The 25,071-nt window shown below is 34.1% G+C and overlaps 1 protein-coding gene across 2 annotated transcripts; it reads right to left on the reverse strand.

The window, feature by feature from the left end:
* Positions 1-1,689: 1,689 nt before the first annotated feature.
* LOC132311640 (endoribonuclease Dicer homolog 2) lies at positions 1,690-24,047 on the reverse strand. Of its 2 annotated transcripts, XM_059809646.1 has the most exons (24): positions 23,694-24,047; positions 23,385-23,460; positions 23,109-23,286; positions 22,765-22,878; positions 22,264-22,398; positions 21,795-21,876; positions 21,605-21,669; positions 18,106-18,246; positions 14,815-14,943; positions 14,600-14,729; positions 14,393-14,492; positions 13,970-14,165; positions 13,702-13,862; positions 13,009-13,227; positions 12,671-12,897; positions 12,262-12,533; positions 11,711-12,147; positions 11,498-11,601; positions 10,149-10,345; positions 8,264-8,473; positions 6,479-6,889; positions 5,597-5,875; positions 4,514-4,547; positions 3,393-3,526 (listed from the first exon to the last, which is right to left on the reverse strand). In XM_059809646.1, exons 1-23 carry the CDS (start codon positions 23,827-23,829, stop codon positions 4,515-4,517), a joined length of 4,032 nt encoding a protein of 1,343 aa, XP_059665629.1. In that variant the 5' UTR covers positions 23,830-24,047; the 3' UTR covers positions 3,393-3,526; position 4,514. The 2 variants fall into 2 exon arrangements, with proteins under 2 accessions (XP_059665628.1, XP_059665629.1); XM_059809645.1 differs by lacking the exon at positions 4,514-4,547 and having other exon boundaries at positions 1,690-3,526; positions 23,694-24,045.
* Between the last annotated feature and the right edge of the window lie 1,024 nt (positions 24,048-25,071).

Raw genomic sequence — 25,071 nt, forward strand, 5'->3', positions numbered from 1 at the left:
ATTTGTCCTTTCTAGCTGCTCCTACTTTTATACATATATAGCCTCTTTATTTCTAATTGACGGTTGAAATATTTTATAATCAAAATGATTAAGATTTAATGTCCAGAACTTTGCACCCAAGGGAGGAACTAGTAATAGGCTAACCTGGGCTATAACCAGATCCAATTGAAAAAAAAAAATTAGTACTATGGTTCCTATAAGCCTATATACTACTATTTCTCTTCTTATTAGCCCAGCCCAATCCATAGTATTTCTATAAATAAAAAGAGTTATAAAATTTACAAAGGTCATGGGGGGTTGATGATGACTTGATAATTTTTTATTAAATTGGGTAATTTATTATATAGTGGATTAATAACTAGTCAGGGCGGAGCACATAGGTCTTACTTTCTAATATGAATTTATTGATAAGGAACATATATATCTTACATTCTTGTAGTTGTTTATTTTAATACTTGTATGGAGTAAACTTCAATGGATTCTTAACTGTGAAAATATGTTAGAGTTTGGAAGTATAAATGTGTTAAAAGGTTGTAGATTATTGGGTTTAATTGAATAACCGATGCATGAGAATTATGTATTTAAAGCATGAATGACACACTAAGCAATCATGGGTTTAGTTATTTTTAGTCCTTCCTACTTTGCAATCCTGGCTCCGCCCCTGTTTGCACCTAAATATATAAATATTTTTAAATTCTCTAATCTTCTTCAATCTATCGATTTCTACTAACCCTTTAATATTCTAGCGATTTATACTAACGCTGCATACTTCACAGCCTTCTATATTATTGAAATGAATAGTATATATATATATATATATAAGGCATAAGAGAAGAAAAATAGTATGTGTGGGGTTGAATTTTTTATTTTTATAAAAACATTATATCTGAACAAATCCATGTTTGCATTTTATCAGTTTTATTTATTATGATGATATTTTTAACATTTCCTTTATTTAAACATATATATTTATATTTATATATATATCCTAGATTTACAACCACATTGCCTCGTCTACAAGAGAGAAGCTTCCAGTGAAAATCACTGTGAATCTTTGAGTACCTACTACATCGCGCACCTTTCATGCCTTCTCCTCCCTCTCACCTAGCGCAAAACCAATCTCAACGAACAGAAAAGCTTCAGTGGCTGTTGATCCTAATTATAACAAATATTTTGAGCTCATAAATAAAGCTTGGAATTCTCAATTAAATAATAATGTTTATATATAATAATACAAGTAATTCTAAATCGCAATTAATTTTTATTTAACTATTAATATCAATATTAAAAATATATATATTTATGAGCACAAAATAATTAAAAACAAAACAAAAAATAATAATAATTAAAAACAAAACAAAACAAAACAAAAAAAAAGTTATTGACATGCATATAGGCATATGGATACGGGTAGGTAAACATATAGACTATGAATGGATACATACACATACAGATCTAAAACTTGTAAAACTCTTTAATCTCTCAAGACATTTATATACACATATCTGCACCATCGCATATGAATGTGTAGGTCACAACAGAAACAGCACAAAAGACCTAGATAAGAAGGGTGTTATAGCACAACACCCCAGACTTTAACCAGTTATAATTTCTTAGGCTGCCAATAATGTCATCCACCAAGACAACTTAAAATAAAACTAAAGTAAGGTCAATATATTACAGGGGCTCTCACAGTAATGAAAGCGATAGATTTGCCTTGGTGCCTGAGAAAACAATACTAATACAATTGTTACTGTCACACAATTGATAAATAGCAAGAAGTTTGCTTCGAACTTGATACTACTTCATAAAACATAAAAATAATATAATATTTTTCTTTTAATACAAATTACAAAGAAAAGGAAATTAAAGGAAACAGCCACCCATCCCACTTGTAATCACCTTTCCTAGTGCTCCAAACCCATCTGCTAAGATAGATAGATAGATATATATACATTGATAATAAACTCATACACCAAACTTTTGTTCCTACTAGGACTTGAACTCTCGACCTTCTACTTTGGAAAGCAGAGGAGACACCACTATAGTCTACGACGACAAGCCACCAGATTACAGCAATGAAGGACCCAACTGTTTGTAGGAACCCACTTCCGGAGCCAACTACCAAGTACAATAGGCGCAGAAGGCTGAACTCGAGGCATTTTGAATCTTTGTTCATTGAACTTGAGTCCCAGAATTCATTTGACTCGAGAGCACCTGTCCAAAACAGCCATAAGGTCTCACTTTCTACCATTAAACAGCCATAAGGTCTCACTTTCTACCATTAAACTGCCATAAGCGACAACAAATAAAAGCACCCAAGCTGAAAAGACGTTCTGAGTTCAGCCTTACTCCAAATATCAAATAAATAAGACCATGCTTGTTGCCAGAGGACAAACATTCCAGCCCCAAAATAAAGTCTCAAGAGGACTACAATTCCACACCACACTAGCAACAAGAACAATCCTCGATACCCTCTGATTTAAATTAAACAGAATTGGTGATCTTTAATGGCAGCATTGCCCAACAAAGAAGATAACTATCCAGTAGGCTTTAATTCTCCAAATAATACTCCATCTGGAACTAAATTCCCGGCTATGGCTGCATCTGCACTCTTCTGTAATCTGTTTGTCCCCCTTAACAAGTCGTAAAAAAACTTTATCTGCAGTCTTAACAGAAAATCAGTTCCACCCATCTCTCCAAGAGGGTTCTCAAGATTAATCGGCATCTCTCTTGTTAAAAGAGGGGTTCTCAAGATTAAATCAGTATCTCTCTTGTTAAAAGAGCTTTCAACCAGATCATAGCCGAAAAGAAACTAAGAAAAATGATTCCAAACATAGCATTTTCCAATGTTACCCACCAACATCATTATTAAAGGATTCCCTTATCTCAAATACCAACATCACTATTAAAGGATTCCCTTATCTCAAATTTCTTGCAAATAACGACTAACAAATTGTCTAATGATCTGTTAACCATCATATCTGCCACTAATATCAGACATTAGAGATACAGATGACCACACAAATACTAAACTTATAACAACTCAACTTGTGCCTTAAAAGCTTCACATAATTATGTCCAATACATGCTTTTTCCTTCATCGATTCACAATGGCCTCCATAGCCAATTTTATTGTTGTCTTATTGTCTGTACTAAAGGATGTGTATGGTATTTATGTACCATACATGCTTTCCTTCAACGACTTCAAAACAGCTTTGTAAGCCAGTTTTTTTGCCATCTTCTTGTCTGCTGCAGTGCATGAACGCTTGTGTGAGATACCATTTGCTTCAACCTCAACGGTGAAGAAAGCGACACCATTTTCACTAGACAATACAGTCTTTTTCTTATTATAATGTTTCTTTTGGCAAAGATCATTCAGCTCCCTTACTGGATGTAGAGTTAATGTCTCTGGTGTAACTAGGGGTTCCAGAAGAGGTCTTATGCTCTGAAAGACGGTCTCCTTGTTGTATCCAGAATCAATCAGAATTGCCCCAGCTAGAGATTCTATTATATCCCCCAGTACCTGAATCAATTCCAGGATTAAAAGAAAGAAAAAAATGTTCAAACCAAAACGTGGCAGCTTAAGAAAATTGATGGATCATCAAACTTCAGTCGAAACAAAGTAGTGAAATTATGCCTGAAAGTAGAAATGTAGTGCAAATTTGACTAAGGAATGCATACCGAAGCATTTAAAAATTTCTTTCACTGTCGTCGACTAGCTTATCATTCATCAAAGTTAAACAACTATTGACAAGGTAAACTGCAAAAATTAACCAAATAAAAACATATTGGGTTTCACATTGGTTTCTTTTCCCACATCAATTTTATTTTTTTGCCATACTCATGAAAGTAGTTACTTAAACTACAAATATTAGCTAAAAGATCATGTATAAAAGAAATCTCGAAATATGTTTGAGGAGGTTTTCCACCATCCAGCTTACCAGTATTTCAAGATCACATCTATAATCCGAGATGCAAATGCACAAAGAGGAGAAGAGAAGTTATGTTAACTAAAAATTGAGTTCGCTGTACATTCTAAAAATAAATAAATAAATGTTAGATGGATGTAAGAGATAGTTTATGCAGAATAACAAATAACGTAATTTAGCAGAGAGAGATTAATCCGTCTGAAGAAAGATTCAAGTCTATTTGAGAATTAGAATATTATAGAGTAGGGATCTTCTGAATGTTACTCATTTAATAATATGGAAATGTAAGTGGGTGAAGAAATAAGTGCACCTCATTCTCTTCAACCCTTCTTCACATTCTCCCTCTCTCTGCGTCCATCTTTTCTATTTCAACCTTAGTTTCATCGAGTATATCTCGTTTTCTGCAACCCACCCTTGCACACTATCTCCCTCTACCTCCCTCTCTCTCTATCCATATATAAATCTCAATCCTACTTTCACATCTCTCACATTACAACTTCTACATTTCATAGAAACTTAAATAGAAGCCACAGAGAGAGAAGAGATTGCATGCAGGTCATTCAAACTAAAATGCAATATACCTTAAATGGAAGTCTTAACTCGTTTTCCTCTGACCTGATATTAATCAATATCAAATCCAGACATGTTAATGGAGGAAACAAGCAATAGATAAAAAAACATTCTGCCAAGAATTTAAATTTCAAGAAGAAAAAAGGAAAGGACGACATCCTTTTTAGTAGAGACAGACCCAGGAAATTTTGTGTGTGTGTGTGGGTGGGTGTGGGTGGGTGGGTATGTGTGTGTGGGGGGGGGGGGGGGGGGGGGGGGACCGGGTGTTTATGAAAAGAAAGCTGCTCGCGAATAAGGCCAGATCTTTAAAGCGCGGAGTTCACCTTTCTCACTATAAGAGAGGATTCCACTATAGATATGGCGGGCAGCCTCCCACAGATCCAGAAGCCATATTGGCGGAGCAGAAATCCAATTCATAGGTATATAATTCAAAAAAGGAAAAATCAATTGTATTAATACTAAAATATATATATATACATATATTCAGTGGGGGAAATTGCCCCCACTGAATATACACTAGGTCCATGCCTGCTTTTTAGAATACAAATCTAATTGGTTTCAATATTATGTTTTTTGTGGATGCCACTCAGCAGGTGCTCTGTCAATGTTTTAGTAGCAAGACAATGAGCTAGGAAAAAAACTGTACATTGAAGTACCTTTTAGAAAAGGAAAAAACTGAAAAAACATAAAAACCAAAAAAAATAAAATAAAACAACAGAAATCAAAAGCAACTCCGATTTCAAAGGGCACATACATGTGCCATGATTTTGTGGTGGCCACTTTATATACTTGGACAAATCAAAAGCTGCTTTTGATTTTGATAGTTCATTTTAGTTTTGGACCACTCATAGTTGGTGCACAACATGGTAGATGATAAGGTCTCATATGCAGCCCCATGGGTTTGTTGATGATTCTAGCTGTACAACTCAACTGTGGCCCTTTTGACTGCATTCTTATGCTAATAATTTAAAAATCATATTAATAATCCAATTAAGACAGTTCCTTGTTAAATGCTGCAACAAAGGCAAAGAAGAATATTGCAGCGCAAAGGAGTTAATATTTGACAAGGAAAGCAGTTAATATGGAAGACTAACCTTGGGGAAAGTTGTCTCCGATTGCCATCCAAAAGTTGATTCCAAGGACAGCTGCTCAAAACTGGTCACAGTGCTTTTAATATGCCCATGAAGCTCTTGCGAGGCATGCAGAATGTGTTTGTGCAATCCAGCCTTAACTGCAGAATGGGCATAACAGTCATTGTTCACAGAAGCTGACCTTAGGTCAGTTAACAGCCCAGGTGATAGTCCAGGATATTTATGGCACAGGTGCATTGTTATGAGATAATCTAACACCGCGTCCCCAAGAAATTCTAACCGCTGCGCCACCAACAAAATAAGCATTATCCTCTCAGCAGAAATAGATCTATATAATTAGTTTTAAAGCTGTATATATGAGTCAACTTTAAAATGGGTATATGTGTATCTTCAGTGTCATGGAAAAATCAGAATGTATTGAACATGCCATCCTAGTAGTTTGATGAAAAAGTAAAAACTATTTATTTTTAGTGCTGTTTGCAAGATCAATCTTGGCAACACAACTTTAATACTTGACAAAAAATCACTGAGTTCTAACTTCTATGAAACAGATCCTCAATGTGGACCTTCCAATACCACAAGGAAGCAAGCTGGAATTCATATACCATTGCAAATAAAAACTCAACTTTTCATTAACCATACAAAAGATATTTAAGATCATTGCAAAAATAAAATTCAAGCCATTTTTCAAGAGAGGATACGATGAAATGAGAGACTAATTCTAGCTGATATCATTATAATGCTTTATCTTCAACATTAGTACAGAGTGATTAATGAGGGTAATTAATATCAAAATCCTGAAAGTTAATGTAAAGGCCTGAAGACAACTTCCCCCAACAGCAACACTACTGAAATTCATCTGAAAAATGCAAATATGAATATTACCTGATAGCATCTAGGAATCTCAGGTAGCATGTAAGAACCATGGGTTAATGCTTCTACTAGCAAAGACGGGTCTCGAAATGAATAGTTCAACAAGGATTCTACATATCTGATATTAACAAGCTTCTCTGGTTGCACTGGGAAGTCCCTCCCATATGGTATATTGGCAAAATCCGCCTTTATACCAAGCCAATCCATTAATGATAGAGCTGCTAGTTCACCTCCTGTAATGAGGTATGCACCAATTAATGCCTCCACAACATCAGCAACTGTCTTACTCTTCACCTTTCTTATTCCCCTATTGTAGACTTTTCTCTTAGTAGAAACCGATTCTTCGTCCAATGTGTAATCTCCGGATCGATCGCCAGGAACGATCCACATTTTAGGATCAAAAGGCTCAGTACGAATAAAGCCCTACAAGTTGAAAAGAATAATAAAATTTTTGAATCTTGCTTACAAGTCCCTGAAAATATATGAGATAAACATGATCTAGCAATACAAATAATTTTTTTATGCAAGCAAGAAATTTTAGAGAAATTTTATTTTTTTTATGGCTATGATTCCACTATCCAATCTAGAGCTAGTATAGTATGTAGAATTAATTGAGCCCCAAAACATATCAAGTTGGGGACAAACTTCATAAGATAAATGAATTTACAATGCCAAGGGCCCTTGATCAACATTTTCTTAACTCTAGAGCGCTGATACTTCAATTTGGGAGTAATAGACCCAAAGTTGATATTAGCATCACACGTACTCCTATCCCTGCCCTCCCAATTCTCCTTTTTTTTAAAGATTAGTTTCTTCAAGTAGACCCAAAAAATAAGTCTTTCACCCAAACTTACAACTATAACACTCAGAAAAGTCAAATTGGATCATCCTATATCATTTGTGAACCATGAGGTCCACAAATATGAGGATACTCCCTTCATCCCATATTAGTTGTCCCTCTTTGGTATTATAACTCTTTAAGTGTACAATCAATTAATGCATTGTCCCCTTTTAAATTACCATGTTGTCCTTTTCAATTTAAATATGCATATTATCAAGTTCGGAAATTTTTGAAACCTTAAAGGGTAATTAAGGGAAAATAGCAATTTTTAACCTTAACTTGTCAAATGGGACAACTAATTTGGGACATCCCAAAAAAGAAAGAGGGACAAATAGTATGGGACAGATGGAGTAATCCATACGATAGTAAGTAGTATTTAAATGGAACTAAATGTTTAACATTCCAAATTACAAACAAAAGAACTAGGGAAAAAAAAAATTACAAACAGAAGGTATGTTAATATTCAGTATGCAATATTTTCCATTACTCGCCAACAATAGAATACAACAATCATAAACATGACAGCAGTTACAAGTCCTACATTTAACACTTCCATGTGTAGAGCTTTACACACTGACAAATAAACATTATTAAACAACTCCATGCAATCAATTTTCCAGTGAAAATAGAAGCTTCTGAAGCTTCTCTTCTTCCTAGGTTGGTTAAAATACAATACTAGGGGGAAGAAGATATCTACGCAGTTTACCAGTGTGAAATACGTATACAAGGATAAGTTAAATGGAAGTCAGCATGCTAACAACTAACTTTATATTTGACCTATAAAAAATGAGTCAGATAGTCCCAAAAATAAAATTAGTCCATTTAAAGAGGGATATTAAGCATGAAGGGTTAAGAATGCAAATGCATCCTTATATCAAGCATAAAGGATCAAGTACACAAATTCAAGATGATGACCACGATCAAACATTAAAGTAATATGACAAGTAAAAGATTACCGGAAGTTTGCAGTCACATCCTAGCTTGCAAAGCGCAGCATTAGAAATTATTTTCTCTTTTTTGATACTAAGAAGGCCCTCGTGGTGATTTTGATTGGTTTTGAATAATTGCTGACTGGCAGCATATTTGAGGAAAGAGTCCCCAATGGTCTCCAGTGATTCCAAATGAAATTTCTCTTGACATTTCTTTGTAGTAATTGCTTCCAAGACCTACCATAGATGGATTGGTTAGCACAAGTTCAAAGTGAAAATTGGAACATACACTTCAACTACATGATATACACTTCGCAAATTCAGAGTCAGAAAAATAACGTATCTAAAGTGAAAAAAATGGCTACAGCAGAATTGCAAAACTGAAACTACAAAGACATACTAAAGAGGTTAGTAATATAAACATGTTACAATTGGCATGATTTTATTATTAGGCAAGAATTGGTTATACTATCTACAGATCCATGCTTTGCCAAATGTAGCATGTTAAAAAGCTAACAAAATACACCCAAATGTGACCTTAATTATTTAATACAATATGTAAACTATGGTACATCAGGTATCCAAATTTTAATTAACTACCTGATCAAATAACAGTATCAAACCACTGGGAAACAAAAAAAAAAAAAAATTCCAGCATTGTCGGTGAAATGCAGCTAGGGACAATGTCATAATCAAACAAATGGACAGTGTAAATGGTATTTGACTTTTAACTTTAGTTTACACTTTTAGGACACAATGGTTTGCAGCTGTAAAGAAATTACACCCTCAAACATTAAAACAACATTGTTTTTGACACTTTCTGACCGAAAAAATTATAGATGAACTTCATTTTTAATAACACAAGTCAGATACCAATCACTATAAAATGGGCACTCGACATAGTTAATAAAGTAGCAGAAGAGAATGTGGTTATTATTAAATGTTGATATTTTCAGGAAGAACTAATGCTTTTATCTTTTTTGTTAGCTAAGCATGGATTTTTTGTCATAACACCCAATAAATCCACAAAGTTAGCTAAGCATGGATTTTTGTCAGAACACCCAATAAATCCACAAAATAACAAATGTTCAACCAGTATTTATGAGGTATAATGAAATTCTTTAAAGGATATAGAAATTAGACAATTAAAAATAATTCTTTATTTGATTTAGCTACTGAAAATTTGCAGTAAAAATATTTAAAAAAGAATTGTCATGTATTTTATAAAGAACGTTGGTGTTGCAACTATTCATACATAAAATGCTATTATATGCATTTATCTATCTGAAAATTCTATTTGCAACACGGGAGAAATAATATGTGGAAAAAAAAACCTGAATTCTCTTGAAAGGAGGTATTTGGCCAAAAACTCAGCATGACGGCTTAATTTATTTCTTTTTATTATGAATTTCATTTTTTATATTGCTAATAATTACTACTTTCAACAGATACAAATTTTGAGTTACTATGTAATCACTCTAAAATATGTAAGTACAAAATTAAAGAGTACAAAAACAATGAATAAGTTCCTCAAGTGCCTTTCTTTCATTATATTGACACCTGACAACAATATTTCACCTCTGCTTCTAAATGGTTTTATTCATTCTATTCATCAATGACTTCCAAAAACCTTTGCAGCCATATAGAATCCATATCAACTTGCATCCACACAATGTATACAAGTATTGACAGAATACAGAGTAATCATACGTGCTTGTATAATTTACACAAAAGTGACATATATGGAATGAAATGACAAAAAGAAAGAAAACTTAGCTGGGAATGTACATTTCAACCAGATATTGTTTATTGAAAAAAATTAGTAGGAAACGATTCAAGAGCACAAGTTGACCTCATCATTTTAACACAAGCATTATAATTTCTGGCATGGTGAGATAAGCAAGTAAGATACCTTGAAGGTTGGAATAACAACATTTTGCATGCAGTGATCCGCGTGCATCTTTTTCAAGTTCACAGCAATAAGCAACGACTCGATCCGGTGCATGATAGATGGAACAAATGAGAAAGAATAAATTGTAGAGATTGATATAGGAGACATGATAACAGAACAAAGTTCAGGAGGCACTTCAACGGATGCATTGCTTGGTTCTACAAAGAACAAAAAAATAAATCAAGCACAAAATTTGCCATTGGTAAACCAGTATAACAGTGAAAAAACTTAACATGCACATAAAATCTTACGAAAAAGCAAAAATCTAACATCATGTTGCAAATAGTCCCCAAGGCAAAAAAATCCCCTATTAGAAGTTCGCAAATCAGCCATGGTGTTAAATCTACCATTAATGAATACATGAAATTATTCAAATGACCAGATGATACCCTATTGTCAAACATTGTTGTCCGCTAAACTGTTTAGATTCACTCAATTAAATGAGCCATAGAATGTCCTTTTGAACGATGATCCACTCCACTACTTTCTCACCCTTCCGAACCATTTCTACTTCCTTTCAAACCCCACGACACATATATACGTATATGTGTATATATATAGCACCAATTTGTTTGGATTCATAACGTGAATTTTTCTAAAACCTTTGTCTTCTATTACACATTCTTCACAAACCCTGTCTGCCCAACTAATCTGTGTAGTCATCTTCTCTCTATGACTTGCGAGAGAGAAGGGCAGCTTCAAATCACCACTGCAACACCACACCAAAGCCATTTGTAAACCATTTTACATGTTCATTTCACTATAATTTCCTGCTCCAAATTCTGTAGCCAATTGTCACTTGCTTTGACGAGAACTGTTTGTTAAAATTTAATCCCAATACCATCAATATTTCAACACCAATTTAATGTTTGTTAGCAGTTTCAGATTGACAACAACTCCATTCTGATGAGTATGGGCATAAGATTCCTAACTCAGAAAAATGCCGTTACATGTATTTGCAAGTAAACTAACGCAATGAAAATCCAAGAGATAAGGTTCAGCATTAGAGGGTAAAGGATGGGTTAGAGAGAGAAAATGGAAATGTGGTTTTAGGGTGAGTTGCAGAAAGGTTATTCAACCAGGCTTACCCTTATAAATTTAAGGCCAGAATTTAAATAAAGGGACCAGTCTTAAAACTAGCACGATCAAATTTAGCATTGCGGCCTTTTTACATCCTTTTTTTTATATCAAACATGACACAAAAAAAAGTGTGTGTGTGTGTGTGTGTGTGTGTGTGTGTCCATGTGTGCATAAACAAGAAATGGATGGAAACCAGATAAAATTACAAAGAAGCGAACAATCTATCCAACCTTTCTCCTTCTGCTGTCTACATCTCTGAAGGCAATTTTGCACTGGAAAAATATGTCTCCCATTAAGCAGCGATTCACTTTCAAAACACAAGTCAATTCCATGCCTGTAAATAGCATTACAGTAACACTATCATTTTAATTTTCATACCATAAATTAAAAAACTCTATTCCATACAATAGTTTATGGAAGTATAACAAATAAATTCTGCATACCGTGATTTATAGTATTTCTTGTAAGGAATAGCTTGTCCATTCTTTAGCCTCAGAAGTGAGTTCCCATCCAAATTATTTAATGTGCCAGTGATACAGTAAACATTACCATTGTGAGGAGTGCATACAACAGAATTCTCTAGCATGCAGCTGCAGACAGAACCATGCTTTGTCTTCACCAGATGAGTATAACCCTTGGGAAGAGAACAATTTGTGTGTTTCTTATCTAGAGGTAGGCGTGGAAATCGCACAGAACTAATACATTTCCAATCAATGAATGGAGGATTCTGATGTGAGCCAGTAGATGGGAGTAGCAGATAGTCATGTACTGGAAAATCATTCTTCAAATGAAATGCATCTATCACCCCTCTCAATTTATTGAAATTATGATCAAGAAGAGCTCTGAAAATAGTAACTTGAAACCACTGACATAAAAGAACCTGGAAGATATAACTTAATGGTCAATAGAAACCAAACCTATATTTTCTATTTCAATTAATTATTCCACAATACAACAATAAAGGTAACTAAGCATATAAAATAAGATACATTACCTTTCCAGCATCAAGCTTAACTACTCCAACATATTTCATGTTCACTGTCAAACTACCCCGATCAACTTCCAAGTCAATAGTCATATTATCATCATCTAACTCAAGTTTAGTCCTCAAAGCAAACACAATATCATGAAGCGGGATATCATAATCAAAGTGTCGGCTTAGCTGAATCAAATAGCAATGATACACGTTCATAGAATCATTCACACAATGACTAACCAATTCGGGTGGGAAGTATTTTGGTTGATCGTTAGAATATATTTCATTCCCTATACACCAATATATCATAAATTAGAAAAGAAAAATATCGGCATCAATAGATACAAAGATATATAAAAGATTCATAAAGAGAAAAGTAAATGACAATTTTTAAACAAACCACGACAATCAAGAAAAAATTAAATACCCAATTCTTGAGAAATAGCTTCTTCCACAACAATATCCGGAACAAGATTATCGGTCAGCGCACCACTCTGATGAAGCTGCTTGCATGCTTCTAGACATGCAAGTTGCTTCAACATTTTGATGTTGCCTTTAACACAAACATTTTGTATCGGGCAGCTTTTGGGAAGATATAAGGTACATGTTTCCAACTCCTCATCAATATTGAAACGAGGAGAGGGTTTAAAATACCTATAATACAAACATGTCATTTCTCATATATGCATTTAGATAAGACTAACAGTAAGAAGAAACAACGAAGAAATTTAATAACATGAAAAATGAAGCTTGTTAAGAACAAACCCATCAGAAGGTAGTCGCGAGCAGTAGAAATGTATCAGACCCACGCTAGAACACAGAGTCACAAATGCGTCTGTACTTTCAACACGATAAGAGATTTCATTAAACAATTCACAATCAAGAGGTGCACAAGGAACGGATGCATGGCTCAAGGACTCCTTCCTCATGATGTCTCCACTAGCAAGATAGTTCTGTACTCGGGTGAGTGTAGAAGCATCACCACTAAGATATTGACAAAAAAATAAATATGTCAGTACCACTACCAACAGTAAACTCTTTCCTACTCAAATGACCATTGTTACTGGTATGAAATAAATAAAATAGAGGTGTTTTATTCTGCATAGTTCTTTTATTAGTCATTTAGCAAAATTTTATTTTTCTCTTTCGTTTTTGATAGATAAGACAACATTCACACATCCACTGTTGTCTCCAAATAGGGACTTGAATCCTCAACCTCCCATGTGGGGAGGAGATGATACCACTTCGGCAAGGCCCTTGTACCGTTTGATGAAACTTGAATATTTGCAACTCATAAGGAGGCTCAGAAAATAAAATTTGAACTTTTATACAAAGAGTGTTAGTATAAATAAACCAATGTGTGTAAGCATTTACAAGAATGTCACGGAAAATTTTAAACCTGGGTCATCTAAAAGTCCCACTATGTCTTCAATGGGCCAAGGATGAAGTAGAACATACCTCCTGACCATAAGCAAAAAATCAGAGTTCTGCATTCGAGCACGACCACGGGACTGAATAAAACTACAAACAGTAGCTGAGGGATCAAATCTAATAACAAGGTTGCAACTTTGAACATCCAAGCCTTCTTCAAGAATTGAGGTTGCAACAATGATGTTTACCTGCAAGCATGTTAAGCCGACAAGCAGACAATTCAATTAGTAAAAGAGAACATATCATGAATATTAGGAAGAAACTGAGGGGGAAAACACGAAAAAGAAAAACCTACCATTCCCTTGCGGAATTGTTCAACAATTTCATTTTGCTTTTTCCTACTTTGTGACTGCAACCCAGACTGATTCCCAGCTGTGTACTCCGTTTTCCATCCACTTAATTTTGGAAGCAACTCAGTCAATAAAGCTTGAAGAGCGATTGCTGTAATGACCCTTTCTACAAAAATTATACATCTCAAATCCTTCATATCCCTGCATGGAATAACATACAACATATCAATCCACATTAAATCTAAACAATGATCCAAAATATTGTAATGCAACGTAAGTCTATTCTCTTTTGTTCTTTTTGCTCCTCATGTTGGAAGCTGTATTGTGTTTATTGGAAACATAATACAATTCAGAGAAAAAAAATTAAGAGTATAATACAATTAGATATATATAGCAAAGAGAAGTTCAATGGAGCAGGATCTGCCGACCTGTATTCAATAAGAGATTCAATAAGACAGTTAACTTTGGAAGTTAGATACCCAGCATCCATATTAAATTTTATGTTTCCACCAATACTCCACTCAGGACCTACAGTGAAACAAGAAAAAAGTCAAAGAAGAATAACCAAGTAAAAGGGAACAAAGAAATTACGATAAATAGAACGATTGTCCCAGAAAGTTGGGGAGAGAGAGTACCAGATGGTAAGCAACAGGATAAAAACTTAGACACATCCAAGACGAAATCTCTCACAGTTGTCTCACCACAAACATCCAGTTTCCCCCATAAAAAGGTGTCAGTTTCTTCACATGACAAGGATTCAGCAGCCTGTCACAGAAACCAAGTTTGTTGTGTATATCGTACTGTTACCAATATCAAAACAAAGAAACAAAAAGTTGGAGATAATATATACCTTTAAAGCTAACCAAACACCCAGCTCATCCAAGCAGAACAAAAAGGTAGAAAATAGCTTAGATAATTTTTTCTTTGCAGATTCTGCTGCAGAGCTTGTGAGCTTTGATCTTCTGACAGAGAATTCATGCTGGGAAAAAAAACAAAAAAACAAAACAAAGAAAAAACAGAAATAAATTTAGGGTTAAAACATTTAAAAAGATAAAGAAATATATTGTTGAAAACCAAAAGAAAGGCAAACGGTAGCTCAAAGTTTTATTGATGGCCAACAAACATAGTAGTTTACAACAACCACACAGCCTTCTCCCAATTATTTGGGGTCGGCTACATGAATCCCATGTTTCCATTCCGCTCTATTAAAGGCCATAGCCTCACAATCAATCCACATGCTATCATATCTTTCTTTACTAACTCTACCCACATTAACTTTGGCCTTCCTCTTCCCCTAATATTACCCTCAATGTTGACCATGTCACTTTTCCTAACCAACACACTTAAAAGGTCTTCTTACACATGCCCAGATCATCTTACCCTGTTTTCTCTCATTTTATCTCCAATTGGTGCTACTCCAACCATCTCCTGAACATGATCATTTCTAATTCTATCCTTTCTAGTCTTACCACACATTCATCTCAACATTCGCATTTCTGCCACACTCACTTTATGCAAATGTTGTTTCCTAGCTACCCAACATTCAGTACCATAAAGTTTGGCTAGTCTAATAGCTGTTCTATACAACTACCCTTTCAATCATAAGAAGATAGATACGCCTATCACACAATATACTAGATGCACTCCTCCAATTAACCCGTCCTGACTTGATTCTATGATTAACGTCAACTCCAATTTCTCCCTCATTATGAATAATTGAGCCTAAATAATGAAAATGTTCATTTTCAGGAATCTCATGATTCTAGATTCTCAATCCTCACTACATACTCATTTATTTTCTAGATTTACTAAAGTTACACTCCATATATTAAGTTTTACTTCAACTTATCTGAAACGCTTTTAGTTCTAAAGCTTCTCTCCAAACCTCCAATTTGGCATTAACTCCTCCTCTAGTCTCGTCAACTAAAACAAGATCATTGGCAAATAACATACACCAGGGAATCTCATCTTGATGTGTCTTGTCAGCTCATCATCCATAACCAAGGCAAAAAGGTATGGATTTAATGTTGATCGTTGGTGTAAGCCTACAGTAATTGGAAATTCACTTGTTTCCCCTACAGATGTTTTAATTATAGTCACACAGCCATCATACATGTCCTTTATGGTGTCCATGTTTCACTTTGTGACTCCTTTCTTTTCTAAAACCCTCCATATTAGGTCTTAGGTACCCTATCATAGGCTTTCTCCAAATCAATAAAAATCATACAGTTACATAGCTCAGCTAAGGAAAACACTATTTTACATTCGGGATTGGATTAGAACTTACAAGAATCTTGTAGTCCATCCTCCAACAACCTAGACAAACATTTATGTTAAACACATGCTATCAGGATTCTTATTGTTACTTCACATTAGGGGGCAATTTATACCCAACCCCATTAAACCGCCCAAACCCGCCCACTAAAATTAAATCATTTGGGTACCCAAAATTAAGTGAGTGGGTTAATAATGGGTAAAAAGTGAGTACCCATACAATTCAAAGGTCAATGGTGAGTTAAGAGTGGGTACCCATCTTAACCCGCTCAAACAGAACTCTTTTTTTTTTTTCTTTTTTTCAGTGATAACTATTCAACTTCCTTATATAAAAAATAAAAATAAAAAAAAAAAAAGACACAGACACGACAAAAATACGATAATATAATAATAATATAATTTTATTATGTATATAAATATAATTCATAACCCTATTTAAAATCATTTTAGATTTTACTTGGTTGCCAGGAAAGTGGAGAAATAATTTGTTGAAGTTTGATATTTTCTGTTGTTTAATTCATGTGAACATGAAATAAAGAAACTTAGATGTGCTCTACTAAAATCTTAAACATAACTTAATTGATATTTTCAGTTTCTTTTGTGAAATAGGAAAATTACTGAAGCTCTAAATTTTCTTTTATTTTTCTGTGGTCTCGCAGCAGCCACTGAAGCAATAATCATTCTTTTTTTCAGTCCATTCTGCAAAATGGAAAAATTAAATAAAATGTTTATTCATACAAAAAAAATCTTCAAAGTTAAATCTGTGAACTAAATTAAAAACTTCAAAGTTATAAATCTGTAAACTTCAAAGTTATAATAAGCCTTCTACCACCATGTCCATCATCCTCCAACTACATAATACACACACATATATATAAATACAAAATACTGACCCGTTTCTGACCCGCCCACTTAAGCCCTTACCCATTTTATGACCCGCCATTGGCGGGTTGGGAATGAGTTACCGACCCATTAAAAACCCAGCCAAAAAAAACTCGCCCAAACCCACCCAATTGCCACCCCTAAGATATATAACCAGATTGGACTTATATATAGAGAATGGATATATAAATAATGCATATACACATATATATAACTCGTGCTCAAAACTTTTTTTTTCTAAATATCTATATATATATAATTAATATTGTTGATTAAATTGTATAGTGACTTTTCCCAAAAGAAAAAAAAAATTGTAATGCTTGAAATCAAAAAATTAATATAAGAACAAATTTTATTTTTTTTTTTGGCCGTGGATTGTAGGAAAGTAAAAAATTTGCAAAAGTGAAACAAAAAAATGTGTTGGAACGGGTTAACCCGTTATGACCCGCTCATTTGAACCCTTAACAATTTATGACCCACTATTGGTGGGTTGACAGTGGGTTACTGACCCATTCATACCCAACCCATTCATAACCCGCCCAAACCCCCACCCAATTGCCACCCCTACTTCACATCTCCTTCACCCTTTTGTTTGCTACACCTTGAAATCCAAATGAGATTGCAAACTCAAGAACTATATTCAATCTTTACTATTAGTGGACAAGGAGAAAAATAACAAGGAAAAAAAATTTATCAGAGAAGAAAGTACATATCAGTCAAACAGCTACAAGGCTTTCCTACCGCTAGGCCATTACCCAACCAGTATAAACTCTCCTTCCCCCCCACCCCCCACCAAAGGGAAGGTGGGGGGGGTTCAAGCCCCATAGCAGGCATTTGTGTAACCACCCAGGGGAGGGGGGGCTTTCCTGCTTATATGATTTTATAAATGAAAAGTTGAAGAAAAACTAGATACAGGTGTAAAGAGCAACAAGACAAAATGATACAATGAAGAACATAAACAGATCGGCATTAAAAAGATGTGTACCTTTTCTTTTAGACTCTTCAAATAATTTGCCAAACGTTCAAATAGCTCATAAGGGATATCCTCGTGCTTGTAGAACTTCAACTTCGGCTTTGAAAAGGGAACGTACTTTGCCAGAACAGAATCACTCACACAGGTGTACACCTTTATCCCAAAAGAGCAAAAACAAATGTCACAATGATCATCTATCATCATGCAAAAAGGATCCAACTTCAAACAACAAATGAACTGGAAGATATCAAATAACATGTTGTGAGATGAAAACTACAAAGCAAAGGAGAGAAGTGTTTTATCAATAAATCATTTATTTTATTTGTAATCCAGTTCAATGTGCTCCTAGAATACTAACTTTACATAATTTATGCCCAACAAACAAGTAGAAAAAGCATAATCAACTACCAAAAACAATGTTGAAATAGAAATTTTTCTTTTTTCCCTAGGTCCCCCCCCCCCCTCCCCCGCGCTGCGCCACGGGGGGGGGAAATTGTTTGCACCCAAGAGAAGTCAAACCTACCTGATGCTTCCCAAGGCATCAGGGCCAAGTGACTTACCCACTTGAGCCAACCCCATGGGTTGAAATATTGAAATAGCAAGTCCATTACTTATTTTCATTTTACCAAACTCGTCTTTAGAGAGAAAAAAATTTTATATATTTTTGAGTATCACTGCAGAATATTTCAACAAACAACTTCTATTCAGCAGAATTTCCTCCATGTAGGTGTTATTGACCAAAGAATTATATTTTATGAATGCTTTGTTTAACAAAAATGCTTTTGATCAACTCAATTCAAGTGTCATCAATATCAGTGGTTACCCATTAATGTTTATTGAGAAGGAGGGGTAGATTTAGCACCTGTTTGGTTCAATTGTCTAGAAAAAAGGGGGGAAAATCATGGCAGTTCTCTGAGTTCAAGCCTTTTTCAAGTTCGTTTTCTTATAACAGGTTTTAAGAAAAATGTCAACTAAAAAGACAATTGAAATATTTTTTGTCTTCCAATTCTTTTAGAACAGAAAACTGATATGAGCAAACCCTTATTTTCCAAGAACTTCAATTTATTACCAAAAGGTTTTTAGTTGGTGTCTACACGCGTGTCTCTATAATGGTTCGAAGAGGTGGAAGTGGCCGCCAACACGGACGCAAAGCTGTATAGGGTGTAAGCTAAGGGAATTGTTTAAGTATATTACTTAGCGTATAATTGGCCTACATCAGATGTGAAGAGGGGAAAAAAGGAAATTAACCAAACATTTTGGCATTATGCTTAAAAGAATTAAACAGAAGACCAGAATTTCATGTAGTCTAATTTCAAAATATATCCTTTAAACAAAACAGAAAGTACATTTGGAACTATATATTCAGGAGACTGTGGAAGAAATTCCAGCAGATACCAGAAAATAATAGATATACAAACCCATCAAAAACTTCACAGTACTAATGTTAAAATGCACTCGCAATCAATCAAAACAAAGAGGCTGAATTCAAAATATTAGCTTTAGATTCCGCCCTAAAAAAGATAGTAACATAGAAAACCAAAGATGGTAACATAGAAAACCATACTAACGCATGGACTGGTGAAAAGCATCAATAATAAATCAAAACTGATGTAGACCTAATATGCAACATGAAAACACACACATGAGGATACACAGAACACACCATATTACACAACGTACACACACACACAAAACTATTAGAACAAATAAATCAAATCATTGCCAAAAGAGCATCTTGACCCCAACTTTTGAGCATCTCCATAGATGAGCATGTTGAAATAACAAGTTGGGCTTACACATGGACGCATTTGCAGAAATAGACAGTCCATGGCAAAGGATTGCCAAAAAGGTTCAAGCAAAATATTAGTTCATCACCTACCCATGGTTCGCCCAAACCGGCCGGTTCACACCAGAATTCTGAATGACCGATACCGTTACAGGCCGGTATAGCGGTGTGACCCAGTACTCACATCAGAACCGGTCGGGTCTCGCCGAACCGGCCGATTCTCAGCATGAACCGGTCAAATCTCTTAAAGACTTGGCCGGTTCAGCTATGAATAAAATTTCACTAAATAAATGGGCCTAATCACCCCAAAATTAATTCACTTGGGCCTAATCATTCCCATTTGCAGAGAACAGGCCAAGTTTATTTTCTTAAGCCTACATGTGCTACTTTATATATACCTCATCCTTCATTCACTTTGTTAAACTTATCCGATGTGAGACAATTAATGTTCTCTGGCTACTAGGCTTTTATAGCTCATCTTTAAAATCCTATTTCTTCCACATTTCAATGTGGGAAAAAGAGAGAACTTATTTCCTACACTTTTCCAATTGTCTAAGACTTCTAACAAGTAACAAACACAAAAGTTGAGCATCTGCCACCAACTCTCAACTTCACTGTTGTTAATTTAGGGAGAGTTTTTATATTAATATATTTTGTTTTCATATCTACTTCCATGTATAACCTCATAGTTTTAAATAAAATAAATAATCATTCAATATGACAATACATTATGTGAGGATATGCACCTAACTGTTTGTATTTATACCTCAACCCAACTTTTGGCATCACAACTAAAAAATATATATATACCACTTTTTCACATTTCACCTTTATCCTATCTAATGAGTTTTTTTATTTAATTTAAATAGAGCTTTTTTTTTTTTTAATACAACAAACATACATTCTTAATTGCATTAACCAAATAATTATGCATATACACATTGTATATGATATATATGTTATGCTTCATTTTTATTTTTATTTTGTACAATTGATTTGTATTATATTTTTCTTAATTTTCCTTTTATTTTATCTTATATATGATATGAATGTTCATTTATTTTTGAATAAATCTATTATTGTTCATTAATTTACTATAAAATATAATTAGGATCGTAACTAAAAAATTATAAATAATTAATTACTTGTGTTAAATGGTCTTCAAAAATTCAATAAAATTCACCAAAAATTTATTGTTATCAGATTATGAGTCTACTTGGTATCATTAACCAATCACAGTATGTCACATGACATGACAGATGTGGCACACATTCCATGTCAACAACAGAGCTACTATTTATGGTATTAATACTGATGTTCAGCTAATCGAGTAGGCATGAGGACGTGCTATCAGCATTGTACCCAAATTTCTCCAAGCATATATGCATGCTCTTCAAATGGCTCAAATTACCGAAGTGTCACGACCAGACACAAAAAAAATATTCAAATCAAGTGAGATCATCCAAGACATTATACGAAGTCCAAATACTAGCAGTGATAACCTATATAAAGTAGCCAAAAAACACCACATTATATGAGCCATTGTTTGTCCACCTTTTTATTTTTTGATAAATAATAATTGATTAAAAAGCGTTCAAAAGGAGAACGCGTCCCTTAAACAAAGGCGGAACCGGGATCTAAGGACCCAAAGAATCCAAAAAATTAACATTACATCAAGATAGTATGCATGTAAGGAGAAAATCAATTGCAAGATAAAGAAGCAACCTTTGAATTCATAAGATTCTCGAGCTTACTGATCATTTCCCAATAGGCCAATGAAGAGCTTCGACCTAGAATGCAAGAAATTGATTAGTAAGATCGGCTTTTCCAAGCCAACGGGCTAACTAGATGAAATTAGAAGCGACTTCTAAATAGTTAGAATAATATAATTAAGACATTATTAAATCTTCCATACCTTTAGATTTTACAGGAGAAGCTGTCATCCCAAATATCCTAGGAACCTGGGAGTTAGTCTGCAAGAGACGATGATAGAATTCCTGCATATGCATTCCAATTATTCATATCATCAATTGGTCTAAGAAAAGCAGAATGAGAATAGCTCATAACATAAACGCATGTTGTACCACATTAATAAATGTTAAATAACCAACATATAAAGGAGAACGTTTCTTTCTTTTTTTTACATAGACATAAATATATTAATACAAGCCCTATTATCAAAAGGATTAGCAACATTACGCAGGCAAGATTCTATTGTTGGGACAAGCTTGCAATAACTTTAAGATTGGCATTAATACAAGCCCTATTATCAACAGGATTAGCAACATTATGCAGGCAAGATTCTATTGTTGGGACAGGCTTGCAATAACTTTAAGATTGGCACATTACATGTCTATGACAAACACAACATAAATATAACTCACCTTCATAATACAAGCATAGGGGTCACTACCTCTTGCATTGTGACATTCGTCAAATATAAGAACCTTTATCTCATCAAGTTTCAAAAAGCTATGCCTCAGGGCATCAAGTAAGATCTGGGGTGTCATTACAAGAACCTGAAACATAAGCCAAATGTTAGTTCATTATATGCACACCTTAAGTGATTAATAGAACTTCGAAACTAATAGTAAATATAAGCAGCGTAGTTTGAAATGGAAGGGAGTTGCAAATATTTGATGGTATCAAAACACATAAATAAAATCCTTTTTGTCAATATCACAGCAAATTTCCATTAATGTGTCCCAACTACCTTCCTTTTTTCCTTTTTTTTTTTTCTATTCTTTTTGTTTCCACAAAAGCTTACTAGAATTATGTCATTTCATTAGAAAATCTAAAAAACAAAAGGCACATACGATGTTTATCCTTCTTCTTTTTCTCTCCCTTTAAAAAATAAAGTAAGATTGAACAAAAACTATGCACACCTCGAATTCATCCTGTTGCTGCTTCCATGTAGCAGCATCCCAGTAGTCAACACCCATATCTCCCCAATACTTTCCAACTTTCAAGTCAGTGTGCATTTTCACAGCTTCAGCTTGCTAATAGGTACAGAACAAAAACAAAAAACAATGATGATATTAACAAAAAATCAAATGCAAATGCACAGCAATGGAAAATTTTCAGTGAAGGTGCTAAATCTGAAATATATAAATAATAAAAAGACCTATAAGAATCAAAAACATCTCAAGGATAAAACAAAATCGAAAGGGAAAAAAAAAACACTCTTGAAGCATAAAGAAAAAGTAAGAAAGATTCTTATTTCACGTACTTGAGTGACCAAAACAACTTTAGGGACCAAGAAAACAGCGAAACAACGGGACGGCTTTCGGATGGAGTAGGCATAGCTGCGTAGAAGCATGATCGCGATCAGGGTCTTGCCAGAACCAGTCTCCAGAAACACAATCGTGTTTTGCTTAATTGCTTTCTCCAGTGCTTCCAACTGATAACTGCCGAAACAGACACCAATAGAACAAATACAATGTTGAAAAACAAAACAAAAAAAACAACTGAAAACAACGGATTAAATGATCTAAATCCAGAGTACCTTCTAGCAAAAGGGAGTGGATCAACCGAGAGTTGTTGGGTTACATTGTTTTCCATTCCAGCGCGTTCCATTCTCGCTGGACAAACCAATTATCACAATTACATCAATTCAGAGAAAAATATATGTTTGATTCCATGAGAGACAAACACAGACATTGAACATTCCCAAAATAAAAAATATATATAAAAAAAAAAAAAAAAAAAAAAAAACACCTTTTGCACCGATTCAAATTTTCAAAACCAAATAAACCCCTTTGCAGACAGGGAGCGAAATTCAAGAAATATAAACATTCGAAAATGTATAACTCACTGAGTTGGGGTTCTGGGAAGGGATGAGTCAAGAAGTACCTTGAATCAACTGGTAGTGAGCTATTACAGATTCTTGCAGGTATCAGTAGCAAACGCGTCTCTCTCTCTCTCTGGTTGTTGAGAGTATATATAGACATATATAAGTATAGATATACAGTACCTGACTTCGTCGGAAAGGAACCCACTGTTGGATTTAATTGACAACGACTCTTTTCGAGAATCGCTCACACCGAGAATTAAAACACTCTTCTCTCTCTCTAGATTGAAATTAAGTTAGAGAGAGAGAATGTTAAAAAGTGTTTCTCTCTCTAAACGTATATGCGCTCTCTCTGTAAAACCTAAGAAAGTGAGAGCGAGATTCTTTCGTCACTTTTTCATGCCCCAATCGAGAGAGGAGGGAGACTGTGTAATCAATGACGTAAGGATTGAGTCAACTCACAATTGACTGTCACAATAAAATTAAGTAGAGTGTTCTAATTAAATCACATAGGGATATAAAACAGGCGGTTTTGGCCGGGTATTGAAAAAACTCATTAAAAAATGGATAATTATTTAACTATTGAAAAAATTCATTAAAGATTGTGAAACCCGTAATTTATACGAGCGTTCTTATATCTCTGTCGCCCTCTAAAATGGCTCTACTCTCTAAAATGGTTATAAAAGTGAGTAAATATAACAGAAGGTTTTTAAAACCAACTATATAAACTAATAAAATAAAAATAATTTAATAATTTACTTACCTAAGGACGAGGTCGAGTTCCCCCTTCTCGAACTCATGCGAATTTTCGTTAATAAAAAATCATCATTGTCCAAAAAAAGCTAAACGACCTCCCAAAATCACTATAAACGTGGCGGGTATTCGTCCTCACGGGCAAATTGCCATCCCTACTCACAACTCAATTAAAAACCATTTAACATTTTACTTTTATTAGTAATTACTATATATTTTCTAATAAAAGTATAAAAATAGTTATAATATTGTATATAAAGATAGTTATAAACTTATTATATTGTATACCTTGTTTAATTTTGTATTTTGTGAATTTTATTAAAAATGCATATTTTTTTAGTACATAAATTACTACTAGTGTGTTGATGAGATAGTTGACATAAAACAAATATGAAAAAGTAAAGATTATTTTATAAAGTATATTTATTGCGACAATTTTAATTTATAAACTGCAGTTTAGGTATGTATTAAATATATAGTGGTTAATTGTTTTGGACGTTTGTGGTTATTAAGTGAATCTTATCGTGAAATTGGTTAATGAGATCGAACATGTTTAATATGCAAAATAAAAAATAAAATAAAAAATTATACTGTACATTTATTGTCCAACGGCATTTTTAATTTATAAACAGCATTTTGGGTTTGTATT

This window comes from Cornus florida, unplaced genomic scaffold, assembly GCF_030987335.1.
Source record: "Cornus florida cultivar Cherokee Brave unplaced genomic scaffold, ASM3098733v1 CherokeeBrave_3.0.0_Hap2_Chr06, whole genome shotgun sequence".
In the NCBI taxonomy this organism is placed as follows: domain Eukaryota; kingdom Viridiplantae; phylum Streptophyta; class Magnoliopsida; order Cornales; family Cornaceae; genus Cornus; species Cornus florida.